The sequence below is a fragment of the Oreochromis niloticus genome, linkage group LG22 (assembly GCF_001858045.2).
Source record: "Oreochromis niloticus isolate F11D_XX linkage group LG22, O_niloticus_UMD_NMBU, whole genome shotgun sequence".
Taxonomy (NCBI): Eukaryota; Metazoa; Chordata; class Actinopteri; order Cichliformes; family Cichlidae; genus Oreochromis; species Oreochromis niloticus.
Genome location: NC_031985.2, coordinates 22,009,749 through 22,031,138, shown reverse-complemented (window position 1 = coordinate 22,031,138; position 21,390 = coordinate 22,009,749). Strand labels below are relative to the sequence as shown.

The 21,390-nt window shown below is 43.0% G+C and overlaps 2 protein-coding genes across 13 annotated transcripts in view; both read left to right on the top strand.

Annotated features, from left to right (window-relative positions):
* The first annotated feature begins 221 nt into the window (after positions 1-221).
* nfyc (nuclear transcription factor Y, gamma) lies at positions 222-21,122 on the top strand. 12 transcript variants are annotated; one of them, XM_005478567.4, is made up of 11 exons: positions 222-370; positions 11,100-11,206; positions 11,312-11,380; positions 13,094-13,207; positions 15,025-15,120; positions 16,185-16,361; positions 18,063-18,131; positions 18,576-18,734; positions 19,115-19,219; positions 19,362-19,421; positions 19,768-21,122. In XM_005478567.4, exons 2-11 carry the CDS (start codon positions 11,108-11,110, stop codon positions 19,885-19,887), a joined length of 1,068 nt encoding a protein of 355 aa, XP_005478624.1. In that variant the 5' UTR covers positions 222-370; positions 11,100-11,107; the 3' UTR covers positions 19,888-21,122. The 12 variants fall into 12 exon arrangements, with proteins under 12 accessions (XP_005478624.1, XP_003444187.1, XP_005478626.1 ...); XM_003444139.5 differs by having other exon boundaries at positions 11,309-11,380; XM_025902327.1 differs by lacking the exon at positions 222-370 and adding an exon at positions 3,348-3,462.
* Positions 21,123-21,178: 56 nt separating this feature from the next.
* The window catches only part of kcnq4 (potassium voltage-gated channel subfamily Q member 4), a 60,994-nt gene continuing 60,782 nt past the window's right edge, over positions 21,179-21,390 (top strand). Inside the window, exon 1 of the mRNA XM_019350565.2 lies at positions 21,179-21,301. The gene's annotated coding sequence lies outside the window, so the exon portion shown is untranslated. The remainder of the gene's footprint in view (positions 21,302-21,390) is intronic.

Genomic DNA, 21,390 nt, shown 5'->3' with positions numbered 1-21,390 from the left:
ACCTTTTTCCCCATTCCAGTGCTCAGTTTGAACTTCAGCGGTTCATATATAATGCATATATGCTGTATATATCTGTGTATGTATATATAAAATGTATTTGTTTTTTCCAAGTCACTTTGCTAATTTTACTATAAATGAGGACTTGGAGATATATAGACTACCTGAGCAATTAACTGTTTAGTGAATCAAATAATAATAAAAAACAAACAAACAAAAAACCTCACACTGACGCTTTCTCGGGGAACGTAACCTCTACGTCATCGCGTTGGACTCTTTCCGGTTCGAATAGCAGCCATCTTGTTTCCCCTTGCAGGCTAAATAAAATAAATAATACGCTGAGCTGGACTTCACTTCGAACCCGATAAAGAAAGTGAGTAAGAAATTAAAATTCATTTATCTGTGGAGTGTTTACATGAAAGTTGTCCGTGTTGGCTGGAGGTAGCTGTAATTACTTCGCTTCTTTTCATTTGCTGTTCTTGACCAATAGACGATTGTTTTGGAAGATGAACATAGGCGCCATTTCCCTCCCCGCTCTCTGAGGCGCTTATTGGTGGCCCGCTGAAAGGATCACGGACGCTCAGGAAACTGATGTTTTGTGTCCACCATTTTGGCTCATATCTGAGCGACTGTCAGACACACTGGCTATTTGCGCCTGACCCCGAATGGCGCCAGTTGCAGAACGAACTTAGCCCTAAAAACCTTGATTGGTGGAATCTAGTCCGAGGTTTGATTGGTCTGAAGGACAGATCCAAACGTTGTCTTTATTGGTTAGACTGTTTCTTCCTAGCATTGCAAACCTTTGCAAACTTTCATATGTTGGCAGGGCTCGCTGTCAGCTGGTAATTAAAATTACACACGCTGAGCTGTACAGCTCTCATCAGTCTGCATCCCCAGCCAGCTAACATTAACTCCACTAACGTTAGCATAAAGTCACGGTCAGCAGTGACCATCCTATTAGCTAGTATGCTGTATGTGTCTTCCTACGCCTGCTCCGTTAAGCATTTCACAGTGGGTACCACAGCACTACAGTGCATCTCAGTATTTTGTAGTTTATTTAGCATCCTTTGTGTGACGAATATATACCGGCTTCCGTATGCTAGCGTTGAATATAGCATTGAATTCCCTGGCTCCTTTTAGCCGCTGTGTTGAACCCAAACACCTTATAATGTAGCGACTATTTAAAGTCAACCTCCGTGCTAAATGCTGGGGTGTTAAAGCGCAAAGCTGCTCTACTCCTCGTGTGAATTCCCTGTGATGACTATATCATGCCTTTGTTTAAACTATTCATTACTTGGAAAAAAAAAATCTTGCACACAATGTTTAATTAATGAATACAGCTGTATTTTCAACCATACTAACCAAAGTCACACAACATGAAGATGCACCAAGTTAATATTTAGTTTAGTTATGCTTTAAACCTAACAGATATTCACCCCATTCTTACTACGACCTGTGTGCAGAAAACAATACAGTCTCTTTGTTGTGTTCCCACGAATATAAGAACTTAATAAAGAATAGGAGAGCTTAATCAGCTCTTATCAGCGGGACAAAAACGGTGTGCAACTTAGTATACTTTATCTCTCTAGAGGAGGTATGCTTTACGTCATCATTTGTGTGTAGGTTTAATTGAGCAGTTGAGGTCATATTTAAAAAGCCTGGGATATTAGAGCACCTTAGACAGCTTAAGTAAGCTGTGTGCAAGTCGCCCAGCTTACCATGTCGTTTTGCAGGTGTTCATGTGTTTTTCCATGTTTGCAGGTGAATGCATGGCTTGGCCTGGCTACCCTCAGGGTAGCTGCTGTGTTTATGAAACCCAACGTCTGGTTGGTGCATGTTTATCTCTAAACAGCGTCAGAGAAAGCAAACATGTTCCTGCTATGGGCAGTACAGGTCATGGGAAGGTCTCATTTCTGTGGTGACCTTGCCAGGTGTCATTACTGAGGCATTTTGGGTAGACTGAATGCAGCTACAGAGAGCTGTTCGAGCATGGCAACAGCAGTGGAGAGATTAGTCTTTGTGCAGCTCTGCTCTAATCATTAACTGGATGTCTGTAGTACCTGCTCTAGTCCCCATGCTCCTCACAAAAATAGTAAAGGGAACATTTAGCTTTGTTTCTCTTGAGTCTATCTTGTGCTCTCGCCCTCCCTCCACTTGTTCTACCCCTCCCTTCCTGTAGCAGCTCTCCTCTCTGTCCTTCTCCATCCTTCCGGTCCCCACTCCACCCCCCACCCCGGTTTTTCATTGATAGGGCAGTTTATTATCTTTCCTTGACTCTTGTGTAGCTGGATGTGTTCCTCTCTACAGTCTGTATTTTTTATTTTTTTATTAAAGCTTAACCTTCGGGCTGCACCGCCACTTGGTCGTATCTCAGCAGTTTACTCTCTAAGCTTTTAACAGGTTTGCCCATTAGAAGTAGAAGCATTCACGTCGTAGGTGGTGCATTAAACATCATGAGATGTGCACATGAGTACTAAAATCACTCTCTTGAGTTGCACACTAAAGGTTTTTGTGTCGAAAGTATGCACATTTAAGCAATGGAGAATTAACAAGAAGGACATTGTGTGACATTGCTGACGTGGTTTTTTTTGATGACGTTTCCATTGTGGAAGTTGCTGTGAGCACAGTTTTTGGGGTCAAGACAACATTGTCTTTGTTTATGGGTTTTCACCCATATCTCTTAAGTCTTGTTTATCCACAAATAGGATGAGAGTCAAATGAACTCTTTCTTTTTTTCTTTTTCTTTTTTCTCTCTGCCTTCTTCCACAACTGCTATCTAGTCAGCTGATTGTTCCATTTTGTACAAAGGCTCTCTATTGATTTGTTTTGCACAGAATAGTTTATTGTGTATATTTGATTGACACTGTGTAGGGTGTCATGGGATTTATAGTGGTTGCATTAAGTTGCCTCACTAAATGTTCACATGAGTCAAAAAATTTGTTGAATGGAGTTTGTCTAGCTAATTAATATTCTGAATACATAATGCATGACCAAGCATCTAGATATATTTGTTCCTCTGTTTGAATAATATTAAGAGTGATGTGAATCTCATTGTTAGAGGTAGGCTGGCTGGAGGCTAGATGTTTTCGGTGTGTACCTGTGACTGTGAGCAAGGATAACTGAGAATGCAAGGACAAAATGTGCATGTGTGTGGGTGTGCATGTAAGACCGTGCACAGGTATGAGACAGGGAGTCTGCTTAGTATGCTTTTGTACTTTAAATCATGTGGATGCAACATGCGGCATCAATTCTGGCACTTGGTTCAGCCAATAAGGTGCCCGCATAGCTGCCTGCATCACATTGCCGTCAGCCTGTACAAGCAGAGCGCAGGCGGGGCTTAGGGAGACATTTAGTTTGACATTGTAAATAAGCAGAGACCAGTTGTCAGAGAGCAGCCCGTGGAAGCTTTCTCATCCGTCCAGCAGCAGGAGAAGTAGAGACCGCTTGAGGACAGACAATGGCAAGGCAAGCCACAACCAGCACACCCTCACGCACTCCCTACAGAGCTTTCCACAACTTTATCTGCTCTTTTTCACCTATTCTCATGTCTACTCTCTTCCTCTTTTCTTTTCCCTGACCCCTATCCTGCAGCTCAAGGTAACTTAGAGCAGGAAGTTGGCTGTCGGTAAAAGGGGGTTGGGCAGAGGAAAGAGGAGGAGCAGGGGATTTGTCAGAGCTGATTGGTGTGTGTGGCTACCAATAGTGTATGAGGACACAGTCGTCTCATTGGTTTCGAGTATCGGAGTGAGGTGGGAGCTGGCTGCGAGGCGGGGTTTGAGTATCATGTAGCATGCTAGATTGATTACTCTTGAATGTTAAAGGGGAAGGAGGCTAGAAATTTTTGTCTGTGAGTCGGGAGTGCCGCTGTACTATTTGCCTGCTGTTGCGCTGTTGCCTGCCGCTGTGCTGGTCCTTCTATTCCTTCTCACCTTCTTCTCTGCACCAGGCCAGGGGTCACCTCAAAGACAAACACATGGGTCGCCGGCTAGAGAGGAGGAGGAGGAGGGTTAGGGAGCAGAAAGGAGGAGAAAGAGAGAGAAGGTCAGCGAGTTGAAGGGACTTGGGCTGAAGAGAAACAGCAGAGACGGGGTTGTATGTCTAGGTTGGAAGAGGACATTGGGAGGCTGTTGAAGGAGACGGGGCAATGTGTAAAGGCAGAGTGGGGGAGAGAGAGAAAAGAGGGAGGGGTGGAAGAAGGGGGGGGCTCGCTCTTCGCTCTGTGTCCGGGCTTAAAGCCTTTTTAAAGCCAGCCAGAGTGCCTTTTGTCTGTTGATACGATCAGGGGGACTGAAGGAAGTGAAGGAGCACGAGAGTTTTTCTGTCAACCTCTGTGCTGCCTCTGCTGCTGCTTTCAAGGAGACTTGGACAGGGCTATCTGTTTCTCTCTATTCTGCTGTGCTCCAGGCCGTTCACCATGAAGGGCACAGGGGTAAGTCTGACAGCTGAACACATACACAGCGAGAAGACCTTAAGTTGTCTTTGTTTTTTGTTTTTTTGTTTTTTTTTAAAAACGTCCACTTTTGGATGTTTCTCCATCTCTCTGCAACGATGAGATGTCTGTCCTTTACCGCCATCCTCACCCCTCCCCCTCCCATTCCTTCCCCCTCCCCTCACCTGTCCTGTAGTTCTCACCTTGGGAGATTGGTGTTGTGCAATTTGTGTATTTACGTGCATGGCTGTCATCTACGTCCTTCATTTGTCATTTCAGTGCTATATGGTTTTACAGAATGGTGTTCATAAAATAATCCAGCTGTTTTGCATTATGTTTTCATTGTCGAATTTCACTTTGCATTATTACACTGTCTTTGGATGTCACTTGTTTTGACTTTGGACCAGTGTGCACACACAAACACGCTTCAGCACGCACTCAGTGCCCCGTTATCGACTGCATAGAAGTGCACGGCAGCCAGATACTGACTTTGTGCTTAGATGCACTCTGCTGTTTCAGTGGTGTCCTTGGGGTCGCTGGCCAAGACCCCACTTTTTCTCCTAATGTCCCAATTAACATTTTCGTGGCAGATGGTGGCGCAGAGTTCAGCAGCAAAGAAGACATCCATGTTAAAAGAAGATTTGCTGTATATGTGGAGAGGATATCTCTGAGTTGTTGTCACTGTTGGCGTCAGTAGTCCCCAGGGGTGGAGGTGCAGCTGGTTGCAGTGACCTCAGGACCCCCCAGGCCCCTCACCATGACAGTGCCAGACACCCAGATGGGACAGACTGTCAGCCTGTCAGCTTCAGGGGCAGAGGAGGCTAATAGTTTGATCTGATCTCTTCTGATGGAATCTGTGTAGGGTGCCTCTTCTCTCACTGTGCCTCTGACTCCGTTCCTCTCTCCTCCTTTTCTCCCTAATTGAAAGTTTCCATTGGTGCCTTTGACAAAACAAAGTCCCGTTGGGGAAAGAGAGCGAGCGAGCGAGCGAGGGAGATTGAGAGAGGGAGACTAAAAATAACTCTTAAGTTGAAGCCCTCGCTGCCAAATCCCAGGGTTGGCTGCTGTCTGCATGAGATTTGAATATCATTTGTACCCTACGCCGAACCATAGGCACACCAGGGCAGGAAAAAGTAAACGGAACACGCAAACCTCTTGCACATAGCTAGGCCTTTGCGCTCATCACTAAGGTGACCACAGCAACTGTAGGTTTACTCTTTTGTTCAAGCCCCCACTGTGCTCTTACATGTGTACACTTTCACTAAAGACAGTGTGTGTCTGCACCCAGGGGGAGTCGGCCTTATCCCAGCTTGTAATATGCAGGTGCCTTTAGCCCTGCCTACTTTGACGCCAGAGACTGGGCCTAGCATTGGATGAAGGTCACAGGAATGTGAGATTGACTCCTGCAGTCTCTCCAACCGCACCGAGAGGGAAACATGCAGAGGGAAGGAGAGGCCCAAGAAGAAGTGAAATTAAAAGCGGGATGCAGAGCACAGCTAGTATGTACATTATGTGGTGTTTTCATTAGGCTTCTTAGAAAGTACACAGCCTGAACCACTGTGGTCACTTAAGTGCTGCAGTGAAAGTTGGAAAACCTGCTCTTTTCTATCCTCCCCCTCTCCCTCCCCTTCTCTCTTTCATCTCTCTCTCTCTCCCTCCCCCCTCTCTGGTTTCTCTCCTCTGTTGAATGACCTTGGGAGATCAGTGACTAGCACTTCCTGGAGTTGGCTTGAAGCAGAACCAAGGGCAAAGTTTACAGGGCCGTTGGGTCGGCTAGATCGGTCCAGCCATGCCAAAAGGATGTTACACTGTAGGTCAAAGTGAGCATGTGTGTCATTAAAATCCTATCTGTTCATATTTAATTGTACCACCATCTGTGAAACTGCGTGCATTTGAGTAGTTAATCTGTAATTCCTGGCTGCGAACTTCTTGTTTTTTGTTTTTTCCTGAGTAGATCATTTACCCTGTATGCTGTATCCTTGCCAGTTTATTTCTGACTGGTATTTGTGATCGTGTTCAGCACGGTTAGTGCTTTAATATTTGAGAATTTGTGCATACACTCATTGGATTTATGACCACGATTTAACATCAGAGTTTGTTAGTGTGACGTTTGTTACTTAGGCTGTATTTGTTCCAACAGACTGAGTGCACTAAATCAGGATAAAGCTGTCTTATTAAACAGTCATCATTGAACATGGGTTAGATTCTCAAATGTCCAAATGATATAGCCTGGTTTATGTGAGCACTATGCTGGGTTTTCTGCTTAGTGATCTAGTTTAAATCTAGCAGATTTCAACCTTAGGTGACCTTCCTCCAGAAATGCCCACTCTGCATCAGTTTTGTGACAAAGCAGCATGTGGAAATTTAACTTCTTGCCTAAGACCTCTCAGTGGACCAGTGACTATCCAATAGCTGGTATTATATTTTAGAAAAAATTCCCACCTTTCTTCTTGGTGGTAACTAGTCCATGTGGGTATGTATTTGCTCTTTGTCCAGGCTGACGTTTGAAAGTGTGAGGAGTACAATGCAGAAGGTTACTCTGAGGTTATAATATGCACAGAAACCGAAAGTAATCTATTTCTTCTGTCAACTCAGTTGTCTTTATATGTGCAAAGATATGATAACCTTGGGAATTGAAAGGAGAGTTGTAAAACAAGAAGTCACTCTTTAAAATTAACTCAGCTGCTGTAGTAGCTGTCATGCAGTTGTACACTAATCTGAAAAAATGGTGAAGTAGCGATAACTCTTTATGTTCATATTTAATATTATTTTAAAAATGGTCAACCAGCTTTGAAGATTCAGTATAAGTATATAAAGGTTCAGTATATGATTCACTTTATCTTAGCTTTACATTTGCTTACACGTGACGTGACAGAGGATAGGTGAGCTGCCTGCTTCTTCATCATCCATGACTGTGATAGCGATACTGAAACACCTCAGTGAAAAGTTCACTCGGCAGCCTCGAGTAGGGCTTCAGGTCCTCCCGCACTGCCTCGACTTGTTCACTTTCAAATATGCTCCTCAGAATTGGGCTCAGTTTACGCAGATTGTCAGGTCATTAAGAGAGCAATTAAAAGCAGAACATTTCACTTTAACTAGAGACCAGTTAATTAATTCCAACTCTGTTATCTCGCACATTGTCACTGTGCAGAAAGAATCACATTGCTGCTTCTTCTTTTCTCTTTCACTTATCTTTTAAAAAAAGCAAAAAGCAAAAACAGATCAGCCAAGCGATACTATCTCCTTGTTTCCAGTTTGCTGCATTTCTGCCTGCCATCTAGCCGGGGTCCTATCGGGTTTATTTGGACAGGAATTGAAAGCTCATGTAAAGCGGTCTGATGTCAGAGTTCGAGCGAGACGCCAGTGCTGCTGTGAATGGCCACTTAATGTGACGTGCCAGAAAGAGTGGGGAGGGAGGTGAGGATGAGATAGAGATGCGGGGCCCGGCTGGCAGAACAGCATTAGCGCTGATTCAGCTGCTGGAAGCGGAGCAACGTTGACTTTCTCAAAGAGATCAGGTGAAAGTAAGACAAGACAGAAAATGCAAGAAAAGCATACTCGTGAGTGATAAAGGGAGAAGGGAAGCGCTAGGAGAAGAGACTGTAGAGCTGCTGAAGGAGGAAGAGCAAGTTGCTGTGTTGGAACGAAGTCGACGAGGTCGAGACGTTTGTCCTCAAAGATGCACACATAGAAAAGAGCTGAAGGAAACCCAACACCAGCGATTCTGTCTCGATGACCTGATGAAGGACAACAGAGCTGCAGGGAAGAGGAGAAGAGAGAAGCACAGCAGAGAACAACACCATGTACCCTAATATAGCAACAGCAGCAGATTAGAACAACGCAGCAGGAATGAGCTTGTCAAGTTCATTGCGTGATTCAACAGAATAATTTGGAATTTTTAGCAATAGTGAGTCTGCTTCAAAGCAAACACAAGCACAAAATTTACAGAGACTTTATCTTGAGTGACTGATAACGCTCCCCATAAGTAGTAAGAAGTGAACTGGACTAGCAAGAAAATTCTTTAGTACTAGTACAAGTTTCCATTTAAGTAGTGCTTTAAAGCTTACTGAACTGAAATATGGAGGTAAATGGTGCTTATCCCTGCAGATAAAATAAGCCGTCTTGACTTTGCATCAATCTCCAGACCTTTTCGTGTCTTACAGTGTTGACATTTATTAGCTTTTGGGGAGATTCAACTTTTTTTTTTGTCGTGCAGAGGATAGCCCCATTCACGGTGTTTATTTGACAAGAGTAGGCCCAGACCATAGAAGGTGTTGCACAAAGTCAGCGGAATAGGCTCCCACGCAAACTTTCCATTGATGCAGAGCCTTGGGCAATTTGGTTATGCAGTTATATACTCGGTAGAATATGCTACCAAGCTGGAGGAGCAATGCTCAAGGGCATGTTGACACTTAGCCTTCTCTTCTCTCTCGCTTATATTGTTCTGTTGCTTTTTTCCTCTCTCATGCTTTAGCATGCCTCTCCTCACATATGCTTTCTCATTTCTTCTCACATACCGACTTCCCCTGCACTTCCCCTCCCTCCTTTTGCCGCTGTGGTTAATGTAGTTGCGTATATTTACATTGAAGGTCACAGGGTCAGAAAGAGGGGGTTGGGGGTTTGTGTGTGGTTTGATATTAGCACACTCCTCTAACAGCTTTAGTTTATGAGAAGTGAAGTGTATAAGGGCGCAGAAGGAGGAACTTGGGAGGTTTATGTGTTTTATAGTTGCCGTTTTATCACTGATAGGGCTTCTGTAATCTTAAGCCTAATTATTTGTTTCTAATCAAACTATTTCGGCAGTTTGAACCACACAGTCTGACATACACTGCACATTCATTGATACCAAAGGTTGTCTTGTTTACAGTTGATGTTTACAAGATGATGTGCTATGTGGATGATGCTTATTTTTCATCCCGTCTTTGGGTTCATGCTGTTGCAAAGTACTTGGAGGCAGCAAAAGAACTGGCAGAGGTCAGTCCACCTGTCTTATGTGGGAAGAATGGAGGGAAAAAAAACAAACTACAATTCCCATCAGTCATTCCTGCCCTGTGGGATGCTGGGATTGTTCTGGAGACTGCAGGTTTTCAATCAACCTTGAAATGCAACTGGACACTGGAGCGTCAGACAGGGAAGGAGAGACACTGTCAAGGTCAATCACTAGCCTGGCATGCCATAGCTACAAGCGGCCTGATTGATTTATATAAAGCCCCCTCTCCCCCCTCACTCACCCGGCATTCTGTCTTATCGATTTAGGCTACTGTCTGTCGAAAACTGAACAACAGAACAGGATGCAGCAGTGCTTCTTCTATATTATTCTACTGATGCAACTTGCAGAAGAGTCAGTCTTTCCTGTCAAAAATCAATCAGGTAACGAGCCTGCATCCAGAATCAGTCGTTCATCGGTTTAAAATATTTATAACTGCACTTAAGCGGTGCAGTTAAAGGAGCTGATGTGGCCCCAAAGTCAAACAGTCCCTTACAACAAAGCAGTGACTGAATCTAGAGGGAGAGAGACTGGATGGCGTGTTTGAAAGGCTGTGTCTTGTATTGTATTGGTCTGTCAGCTGAACCAGACATGGAGCTATTCATGCTTGTTGGCCCAGGGTGAGAAAAGAAAAAGAATGAAGGGAGGGAGGGGGGCTTCTTTCTTTTAACATTTTCTTTATAGTGACATATCTCCTTTTCTTCCACTCTGTGTCTCCCTTTTTCTGTCTTGTTTGACCCACATAGCTGGTTTGCATAGCAGTGTCGCTGTGGCCCAGTCTGTCTCTTACTTCCCCTAAAGTATCTATCTAAAGCCTTTGGCACTTTGTCTTAGCGCTGGATTAATGCTGAACTGGACAAGCCACTAGCCCTCCCACAGCAACACACACAAACACATCCGGTCTCTCTTGAGTAGCTTTACACACTCATCTCTTGTTCTGTCCCTTCACGTTTCTCCTTCTTCCCCCTCCTGCTCAATCTTTTCATCGAGGTAGGGAGAAAAGGGGGAGAGTGAGTTGGAACGATTAGGGCACTTGAAGCTCTACATGCTCAGACAGGCCGGCTAATATTCCTCCAGCAGATTCCTGGCATGCCATAGTAACCTGCTGGATCCTCTTTCAACCGTCGGACCCTCTGTACGAGCTCTGGCTGTGTTAGCAGTAATTTATTTCAATTTATTTGGATGGTTTGTATCTCTGCGTGTCTTCACAATTTGTCAGTTTGCAATTAGGTTGTTTCTTTATGGCACAAACACACCTGTGTCTCTTGCATCTGTTGCTTCAACACTGTTCACTTGCGGGCTCACCAAAAGCAGTTGACTTGCACATGATGTGCGTGTGTTTGTAGAGGAGCTGCAGCTATGTGCCAAAGGTGAGGGACTCATTCATAATCATGGAGTGCGCAGCCGGTCTATTGGTGGGTTCTTAGGCTTGTCAACATCCCACAGGGACAATAATAGAAGCCTGCCGGGGTTCTATTTTCAATTTCACTGTATTATAATTATAGACTTTGATAGGATATGTGGTTCTGACACACAGGAAGAGCTCTGTGCAGTAAGGCCTTGTTTTGCAATGGTGTTACATTCTTGATCTGTCTCTGAATCTCCATATCGCTTGTGTTTTGCTTTGTAATGATCGATCGTTTTCTTGTATCCATCTCATCTTCTTTCTCTTCTTCCTTTGAGCAGATTAGAAGATGTCTGGAGATGGTTTTGGAGCCACGGGCAGCGATGCCCAACAAACACTGCAGTCTTTCTGGCCTCGTGTCATGGAGGAGATCAGGAACTTGACTGTGGTACGTAACACTCATGCAAACAGACAAATAATACAGAAAAAAGGAAAAAGTCGCAGTTTCAGCTTTATTCTGTACTTAACTGTAATAATCTGTTGTCCTCAGAAGGATTTCCGTGTGCAGGAGTTGCCTTTAGCCCGAATCAAGAAAATCATGAAGTTGGATGAGGATGTGAAGGTAAGAGGAGAACCGGTATAATGAAACTGAGAGAGAGGGTGTGTAATAAAAAGAACTAGATATCTTTATTACTATGCCTTTCATGAAGGGTGTGCCATACTTGTTTTAAAGAATATGCTATCAAAAGCGGGAAATGTATAGCTTAATCCTAGGCCCCCAAAATAAAAAAAGTATCTTGTGAGGTGATACTCCACTTCCCTGCAGATAGATTTTCTCGTGGTGTTTTTTAACAGACGTGCAATAAAGAGCTCTGTCCAGCGTGTTGGGTCAAAACGTTCCATAGCTGGTGATTTGGGTTGTGTCTGGTAACTGTGAAGTTACATAACATATAATTCACATACCAGACCACACGGTGACCTCTCGTGATCCATCTATATGGAAGAGACTACTCCAGGAAGAGTCTACTCCAGTCTGGGACAGGACAAATTATGGCAAAATGTAGTTCTGTTGTTTTCATTTAATTGGTTACCAGTTTTATATTTTTAGTTTAACTTCATTTTCTGACAAAAACGTACTGCCGTGTGGGAAATTGTTGATTCATTTGAAGCTTGGTTCTTATCAAGTTCTTGGTCTGTGGCTTTTTGTGCTCAGACCACTCAATAAATGGACTCGAAGATGCAATTATTATTTCATAATTAAAGATAATTTGTCAATTAAAAAGTTGTATCAACTCTTTGCATTCAGCAGCCACTGGTGATAGTAGCTCTTTTTTTTGTATGAAATGGGTTTACGTTAAAACATTATCGATGCGTGAAGGAATAATTGGGCATCATTTTGTGAAACTGCAAGACCTGCAGTGTAGCAAGTAGCTAGTTAATGTGACTTATGTAAAAAGCTGCTAATGCAGACATTTGTAGCAGTGAACTGCTTTTTGGTTTTAAGATTTCTCTTTTTCCACTTGTGGGCTTTTTAAAATATAACCCACTATGCTGGGAATTGCACTTCATGTTAATGGCTAAAAAGAACCAGAAGAATATTACAAGTTATTACAGATAAAAGCATTGATTTTGGCCATATTGTAATACCACTGCTACATTTGAAGATCTGCTCAGGTTAACGTGGCTTTTTTCGATGTGTCGGAAGGAACCACTCCACCAGGCAGTTATGACTCACGGAGGAGTGATTTTTTTCTTTTTTCTTTTTTTTTTCCCCCCCCATTACACCTGATTGTCAGCCAGGATTGTTCATAGCCTCTAAAAAGAAAGGCTCTGCACTGTGTTTGTGTGTGGCTCGAGTATGTCGTGTCAAGAATGCTATCCCCTTAGTTAAGCAGCAGCTTACAGCGGTAAAGAGATCAGGAGATCACTAACATATCTGAAGGAAAGACCCTTCTGTCGGTGCTGACACAGCAGCTTGCACTGCATCTGTGCAAGCATGTGTGAGTGTTATAGCGTCAGTACAACTGTTCATTTAAGGATTGCTTTTATGAACATATAAGAAATACATTTTTTATGGGAATTGATTTTAGAGTTCAGTGCTTATGAGCAGAAAGAAATAGATTAAAGGTACCCACCCACCGAGTAAGCATCTATGCTAGTAACTACAGAGTCTTTATTTAACAAGTGAATGTATCTGTTGGTTATTTTTGCAGCAGTTGTGACTTTGATGTGGGCGTCTGTGACTGAGGTCCTGAGCAATTCATGTAATTGCTGATGTTTGATTGATGGGCTGTGGGTGTGTTTAACCAGGTGTAACACTATCTCTACTGTACAGATGATCAGCGCAGAAGCTCCGGTCCTGTTTGCCAAAGCAGCTCAGATCTTCATCACAGAGCTCACCCTCAGGGCGTGGATCCACACTGAGGACAACAAGCGACGCACTCTACAGGTTATAGACATTTCTTTCTTTATATTTAAACTCCTCCATACGACATGCTTTTTTTGTAATCCTTAGCAAATCCTACTTTAAGTGGATTGGACCTCCCGATACACACACAGCCACAGTTGTAATACTTACTTGACCTTTCTTCTTTCTGCCTCCCAAATTCATCCCTTTTCCCACACTCTGACATCAATTGGCTATCTTTTTGGTTTCGTGCTTCTTACTTACTAAGTGCCTGTGTCAGTGTGCATGTACAAGCAGAGACCCCATACCAGCATCCCCTTGAGGACTGTCTCTCTGTTAAGTTCCTTCTCCCTCCATTCACTTTAAAAGCAAATCCAGGCGGGTGCCGGTGACCCACTTTTCCCCCGGTGCCATTTAGCATCCTCTGCTGTACCAGAGTTGAATAAAGGTGGGGCCTGGAAAGATACAGATGAAAAAGGAATCGGAGAACATGAAAGCACTGACGGGAGCAGTTGAGAAAAATCAGTCTGGAGTATGTCTCACCTGGATGTCAAGTGGAGAAAAACTGTGGAGCAGAACATGAAAGCCCTTAAGTCCACTTTATCCATTCACATACCTCTGAGAGATTAGCAGTCCATGGATATGTTTGTGTATGCCAACGCGGGTAGAAAGAGTTTGGAGAAAATCTATCTTATCACAGTTTGTCTTACACTGAAGGCCTGCTTTGGAAGTACACTCATTTTGCTGTTAATATAGCTCTGTCCCTAATGGTAGTCCTTTTTTTTTATTGGACAAGAAACTGTTTTGTAGAGCTCTGCAGTGCACACTTTAAAATAGAAACTTCATCTACTGACTGTGCACACGTTAATTGCCTTGTACACTACAGATGACGCATTAGTTGCATGTGATGCTTCACTTCATGAATACAGGATTTTTTTTTTCATTTGCCTAAGTGAGGGAAAGTGGTGCCCTCCATTTCCACACGCATACACATGTAGAGCCTGATCCTTTTGTGAAGAGGGCACGCCAATTGGGGTCACCATAGCAACGCTCATCAATAGAACAAGTGTGGATGTGACCTGATGTTACCAGATATTAATCAAGGTACTAAATATAGCCTCTAGTGAAGGGGAGGGTCACAATGGAGGGGGGTGGGGGGTCCTGACAGCCAATATCCTGTGGAAAATTCCACAGAGACAGCACACTGGTGTGGATATAGGAAGGGGTATAGAAGCAGAGCATGTGCTCATGAGGGCAGGAAAATGTCATTCCTGTTCATTTACACTTATCTCACACACACATGTGCGTTTCTCACTGTGGTCCTGTGGTTGTGGGTTTATTATTCCATTTGCCTTTAGTAATGTTTTGTTTGGAGACAGTGTTACTTGAATCACACAATTAATCATCAATTTGATCTGCTAGAAGTCAAAACTCGTGTAGAACAAAGACCTTTATGGGTAGACCAGCATGTTTTGGCTTGGGTGCTCTAGAAGTCAATTTGCATGTGGATGAATGTGTTAGGGTGTTTTTGGTTCCCTGATTAATACCTATTATATGATAATCCTCATGAAGATGTGTTGGTCTAGCAACACAGTCCTTTTGTATACTGCATGTGTTGCTAGTTTTGAGCAGACTAACTGATTAAGCTCTAAACATATCCTTTAAACTCAAATATTAAAGCAAACACCCGTCTAAGTACTACTAGGAACTGTATTCAAATCTCCCTTGTGTGGTTGTTTTGGGAGTGATGACCTCAGACCTAGAGGCATGTTTATAAATAGGTGGCTGCGCATATAGAATTAGCATAATTAAGCTCTGACCTCTTTGCTTGACTTTCTCTTTATATTTTATATTCACAGAGGAATGACATCGCCATGGCAATAACAAAGTTCGACCAGTTTGACTTCCTGATTGACATCGTGCCCCGGGACGACCTGAAGCCTCCCAAACGACAGGTAGGAAAGCGGCCTCATTATAGTATTTATTACCTACACTGTGACAGGGAAACAGCTGGTATCTCATTAAAGTTACCACAGGATAAAGAGCTGATGATTTGGGTATTCATCTCAGGTACTTTCCATTGTTGGCAACCTGGAGGTGCTGTAAACATCCTTGACTGGAAGCTGAGGTTTTGACAGCGAGGGCTTTCAGTCGGATGTTTGCAGCGTCTTATTGCCTCAGACCGCCAACAGTAACCTCAGTGATTAAACTAGTTTGTGGAAGCTGGTACCATACAGTTACTGCTATAATAAAGTGTTAAAACCATGGCTCCAGTCAGGACATAACTCAGTGAAGGTGCTGAAAGAAAACTGCTTAAAATGTTATGGCAGGCGATTAATGGACAATATCAGTTACATTAAATTGATGTATAAAGAACTTTCAAAGACGGAGGAGTGAGATATTTAAATTTGCTGTCACGTAGACTCTCTCCAGACATGTAAACATCCTACACTCTCAGCTGTGTTGTCATGGAGCTGGGAGAGGGGTGTTTACGCTTCTGGTGATGGAGAAACCTCATCAAGACGAAGCCTGCTCATTAGTGAATTACAAAACAAAATGATATGGGTCGGTGTTTATGGACAGTTTATTGGGTTTTAAGTTTAACACCGGTATACCAGCTCAGCATTTAAGGTGCTGAACTGCCCTGATTTATCTGACGACCCTGATGTTACATTTCTGTTGCTGGACCAGGGAAAGCATGCCAGCGGTTATCACGTTATTAAGTTTCATTCGATTTGTAAGTTACCCCTTTAGCATTACAAGTTGTAATATTGAAATTTTAAGGCTGATTAGCACCAACACATCACCTCAGCATGCCTCCGGACTTGCATTGCATGTTATCAACCAGTATGGATGGATCTTGTACCCAGATTACGTTACTCTTCCCCAGTCACATCCCATCAGTTATTTATCAGACTTGGTCTACCGTTACACCGGTAAAAATAATTCATGGAGATGCAACGGACTGATAGGCGTCCAATGTGTGTATGTTTGCACGTACGTTTGTCATGTTTCTCAGGAGGAGATGCGTCAGTCGGTCGCTCCAGCAGAGCCGGTGCAGTACTACTTCACCTTGGCCCAGCAGCCCGGAGCCGTGCAGGTGCAGGGCGCACAGCAGGGCCAGCAACCTGCTGCACAGACAGCGGCGACCATTCAGCCTGGACAGATCATCATCGCACAGCCGCAACAGGGACAGGTACGGTTAGCAATGTGCTTTATAGTGCACGTCACAAGGAAACGCTCAGAGTGAAACCAACTGCAAAAACAAATTCTGCAAATTCCCAGTTAGACTCATGTATGGTACTTTGGTTTCATTGTGTGTTGGAGTAACACCTGAAAGATGACCTCTTCCTAGAAGTCCTCTTCCTAGAAGTCCTAGGAGTCTCATATTTCTTGGATTGACTCACTGGATTTATTGATATTATTCGTAGCTAACATGTAGGAGCTGACCACTCTCCTGCCAGCAGGATTAATAGGACATTGAAACACACCCAGCAAATCCAGCTTTACACATACATGGACACCTTGCACACAGGGAACAGAACGTTCCCTGATCTCTTATTTACTCAACTTTAAATACGTCTTATTATGGAAGCAAAACAAAGTAATTTACACAGTTACTGTAATATTTAGTCCAAAATAGAGGCGTTGTATAGCTGCATAGCAGGCATATCATATTAGTGAGAGAGTGGTATATGCTGCCCTAGAAACTTGCCCTCAACTTCATAAATACTTCCTGTGAGTCAATGTGAGTCAATAACCTCTTATTGAAACAACGTCCCCATTTATAGACAAACAAATACACACTCTCAGAGTCCTAGGATGAGGCTTTTCTCCTGAGGGTTCTGCATTTTCACCACCCATCGAGATAACAAGCACGCATATGTAGGGGAACCATTCAGTTCATCTCTCTAATTATTTCATTCCTACTACTTTTTTTGCTGAGCACTCCTCCTCTCCGGTTTGCTCTCTGCATGTCATGTAGCCTTGCTGCTGGGCTGGTGTGATGCTTCATGCTGCTTCAGCACACTGCCTGTAGCTGAGCTGTCATACTTGTTTAGACCTGGTGTGATTCACACTCCTGCTCTTGCTGCAGTCCCAAGTCACACTTTGACACTAACCTTATGTAGACTCAATCTTTGACTGTTTACAAGGTGGCACTTTAAAAAGGTGGGATGTTAACTCAGTTTTAAAGTAAAATCTGTGAAATTTTGAAGCTTTGCAACATTTCTCTGATTGTTTATCCACTTAGTAATGTCAGGACTAAAGGTTATGTAGTTGTCTGTTCAAATGACATAATTCCCATGTGAAAGACGGAGCTGATTGGATTACTTCTAACTCATCAGACAGATGTCATGTTTGGTACAACAGATTTGGAGTGCGCATTAAGGTGTTAGCAGTAGTCCTGCAGGATGAAGAAGTATAAGTCAGTGCAGAGATTAAAATGAGGCGAGTTCCCATTTCACATCCTTTATTTGTGCGTCTGTGTGTGGCGCTTTCAGTGTCACTAACTGTCAGTGCTGTACCGATTCTGTCACGTTTCTCTCAGGTCAACAACCCTCAAAGTACTTAAAATCTGCAGTTGGCCTTTGTTGAGCTTGATGCAACTCTGATGTATTTTATACATTTTTAAAAACCTGTTCAACTACCACCACGTTTTAATTTTTATCACATCATCCTTTTTATCACCCTCCTCCCGTTTTACTTGCATATTTCATAAACATGCTCGTAAATGTCATCAGCTGCCTATATGCCACCGTTTGCTGCTCCTACATTTCAATCTTTCTCTGCATACGCGCCAGTTAAGCTTACGTTTTTGTGTTGAGTTTGTGCACTCGCTGCTTTCTCACTATGTGTCTTTCTCTCATTTTCCCATTTCTTTTCTGTCGGCCATCAGATGTTGCAAGGTGCCACCATGCAGCAGTTACAGCAGGTGCAGGTGCAATCACAGGGCACGCCCATCACGGTAAACACACATGCTTTCATATGTTTGCTAACCACACACAGAGAAAGAGGCCACTGCTTTGTGCCACAGCCTCTCAGGTGATGGCCGCCTACAAACTCTGTCCTGCTCAGGTGACTGAGGACTTTAGGGGTGATTGTCACATGATCCTAAAAAAAGCCACCTGATCTCACTCTGCAGACGGAACAGAGAGAGAGGACGTGAAACCTGCATTTTCACGTTATGTCCCTGAATCTTATTGTGCCTGCTTAATAAGCTACTCGCAGACTTAAAATTTAAGGATACCTAGGCTTCCAACTCCTGGTTTAAGATTGATTGTACTCCAGAAAAGATAATGATTCACTGCTTCCTTGCTTAACTACATGCTTCTGCTACATAAACAACCGGTTGCATCTGTTTAATGTTTATCTGTGTTTTTCTTCTCTTTTCTGCTCTTCTCTGCATTAGAGTGCGCCTGTTGCCATGCAGGTGGGTGAAGGCCAGCAGGTGCAGATTGTCCAGGCTGCCACAGCCCAGGGTCAGGCTCAGACAGCTCAAGCCCAAGGCCAGACCATGCAGGTCATGCAGCAGATCATCACCAACACTGGAGAGATCCAGCAAATCCCAGTAAGAAATGACAGGATGGAAAAGGAAATTATCAGGCATCAGGGGTGGGAGAAAGTGGTGTTGGTGTTTGTTTGTTTGTTTTTGTTTGTTTGTTTGTTTGTTTGTTTGTTTGTTTGTTTTTTAAAGAGAGATGATGGACAGTGTAATGTGTTTGCTGCATGAGGTTGTTTGATATTGTGGTGCCGGACAAACATGTGAATTTTACATCCATCAGTGTTTGATGGGAGCTGTTAAGTTCGAAAAGGTTAAAAATTCACTAGAGGAACGTTAAGGTTTCTCATTCCTGTAGTCCAGAGCAGGAAAATGGCTGTGACCTCTGTGCTCAAATGACCTTTTCTCTAAACCGAACTTTGTCTCCCCCTTGTGTCGATCGGCTGTAGGTACAACTAAATACGGGACAGCTGCAATACATCCGCCTAGCCCAGCCCGTCTCTGGAGCACAAGTGGTCCAGGGCCAGATTCAGACTCTTGCAAACACCCAGCAGGTAACCCTACAACAGCAAGAAATCCACCTGATGTCCAAGCACTTAGCTGTAATAACCTATGACTGGATCTGTTTACACTTGTCAGTTATGGTATGAAGCTGCTTGTGAATCCCGGTGAGTGAATAACTTGCTCTCTCTTTAGATCACACAGACAGAAGTACAACAAGGACAGCAGCAATTCGGCCAGTTTACTGATGGCCAGGTAACACATGCAACAAATAAATACAATTTTGAAATTTTAGTGTTTTATTTGTTTTCAGGTGACAAATTGTTCTTATTTATGCTTTTCTATCTTTCTTGGATTGTCTCATTTTAACTACTTAAACAACTGCCTGATAACCAGTGGACATTTGCACTTCAAAATCCTGTTAATTCAAACAGTAGAGGGAATTGTTATCAGAAGATCATAAATTAAATTTCTTATTGAGCATTTTTAATGTCATCTTGTAACAGTGAAAGGTCTATAATCCACTAAGATCTAATAAAAAAGCCCACAGAAAACTGAACACACAACCTTAAACCTCGCCATCTTTCCTCCTTTTTCTCAGCAATTGTATCAGATACAGCAGGTGACGATGCCAGCAGGACAGGAGCTGACCCAGCCAATGTTCATCCAGTCTACCAACCAGACAACTGACACACAGGTCACGCAGGTCAGCACTGAATGAGCCCTGCCAGGAGACTTTCTCCTCTCACACATGCAGCACGCACACCAGCCTGCGCGATGCAGACGGATGCCATCAACTTTGACAAAAAGGACTCTCAATAATTCATTTTAAGCACGGCTCATTGCAACGAGGGACCTGAAATCTTGTAACACTCATGTTTTGTAATAAATTTACTACACTGGATCAAAAACCAAAGGGACGCTGATTGACTCTTTCACAATCATACGTTATAATCATCCAATCTTAGACATGGTGTACCCTTTTGTACTTGTGTCACCCTTATTGAATGGATGACTTTACGTTGTGCATCCACTTCCACAGTCCCTGACAACAGTCTTTGCACAGACTAAATTTATTCTTCTTCCTGTCATTTCCAACCTTTTACAGATTTTTAGACTATAAAGTGTTGATTTTTTCCCCCCGACACCTTACTTTCTGCTCTTCATTTGGAAATGAATTTGGAAAATGTCCGTCTTTGTCTACAGAAGCTGCTCTAGGTTTAGGGTAGCCATGGGAAGTTTTTTTTTTTTTTAATAATTAAAAAAAACCCTACCTTACTCATTGTTTTTCATGTAGTTGGATAAAATTAAACCATATACCTCAGATATCACTTTATACACCAAGTCAATCTAAGGGATAGTGAAGAGGTTGAGGTTTAAGGATATTTTCATGTAGTTTGTTGTGTTTTCCATAATGATGATGACGCATGACTTTACGTTGTAAGGGCTTCAAACTGTACAGGCTATTTGTGAATGTGATGAAAGGCTGGGTGTGTTTGCGTTGGAAGCACATGCACATTCATCCTTACTCTTCTGATTATTTCACCCCCCATCCCTTTGTCCTTAGTGGGGAAACTTTTTTCTGCCTCTATGCAGTTTCACACAGCCCTCTCGGCTTGGGTGGTTTTCGAGTCTCGAGTCTTGTGCCCCGGTTTAAGTCTCATGTACAAACACATGACTCCGTCTGGAGGGGGAAAAGCACCCTTTTTATAGAACTCTCCTTTGTGTTTTTCTTTTGGCTTAAAATGATGTTTGGCCCGATATATTGCCCATTATTTTATTTTTTTTGTACAGTAATGAGTATTATCAATGTTATTATTATTGTTGTTTTTGCATGTAGTTCAAACTGCCAGCATGACATGCAATAGATGGGTACAATTTTATTTTTGATGTTCCTGTTTTTTTTTTGTAAACAAACTTTGTGATGAAAAAAAATTAAAAGCCATACCTTCTCAACAAGGTCTGTTTGGTTATTTTTGAGTTTGTGTTATTAAGAGCTAATCTACGTCTCCATTGTTTATTGTTTTAGGGCAGTTAAGCACCTTGCTAGTATACAGGGAGACAGGAGAGAAATTCACCAGGACCACGAGATAGGACTGAACCAACCTAGGCATCACCATATGCTATATTTACAGGTAGACACGTCCCACCACAAGAGGTCTTTGCCATATAGTGCTGTTTGGCAGGAAAATGGGTCCAGTGATTTACAAAATACAATACACCA

What these genes read in the sequence shown, in the direction of transcription:
- nfyc (XM_003444139.5), top strand. Translation starts at nt 11,108, where the DNA reads ATGTCTGGAGATGGTTTTGGAGCCACGGGCAGCGATGCCCAACAAACA. An exon ending in AGTTGGATGAGGATGTGAAG is followed by an intron (nt 11,381 to 13,093) that starts GTAAGAGGAGAA and finishes TCTACTGTACAG; the next exon opens with ATGATCAGCGCAGAAGCTCC. An exon ending in GAGAGATCCAGCAAATCCCA is followed by an intron (nt 18,735 to 19,114) that starts GTAAGAAATGAC and finishes GATCGGCTGTAG; the next exon opens with GTACAACTAAATACGGGACA.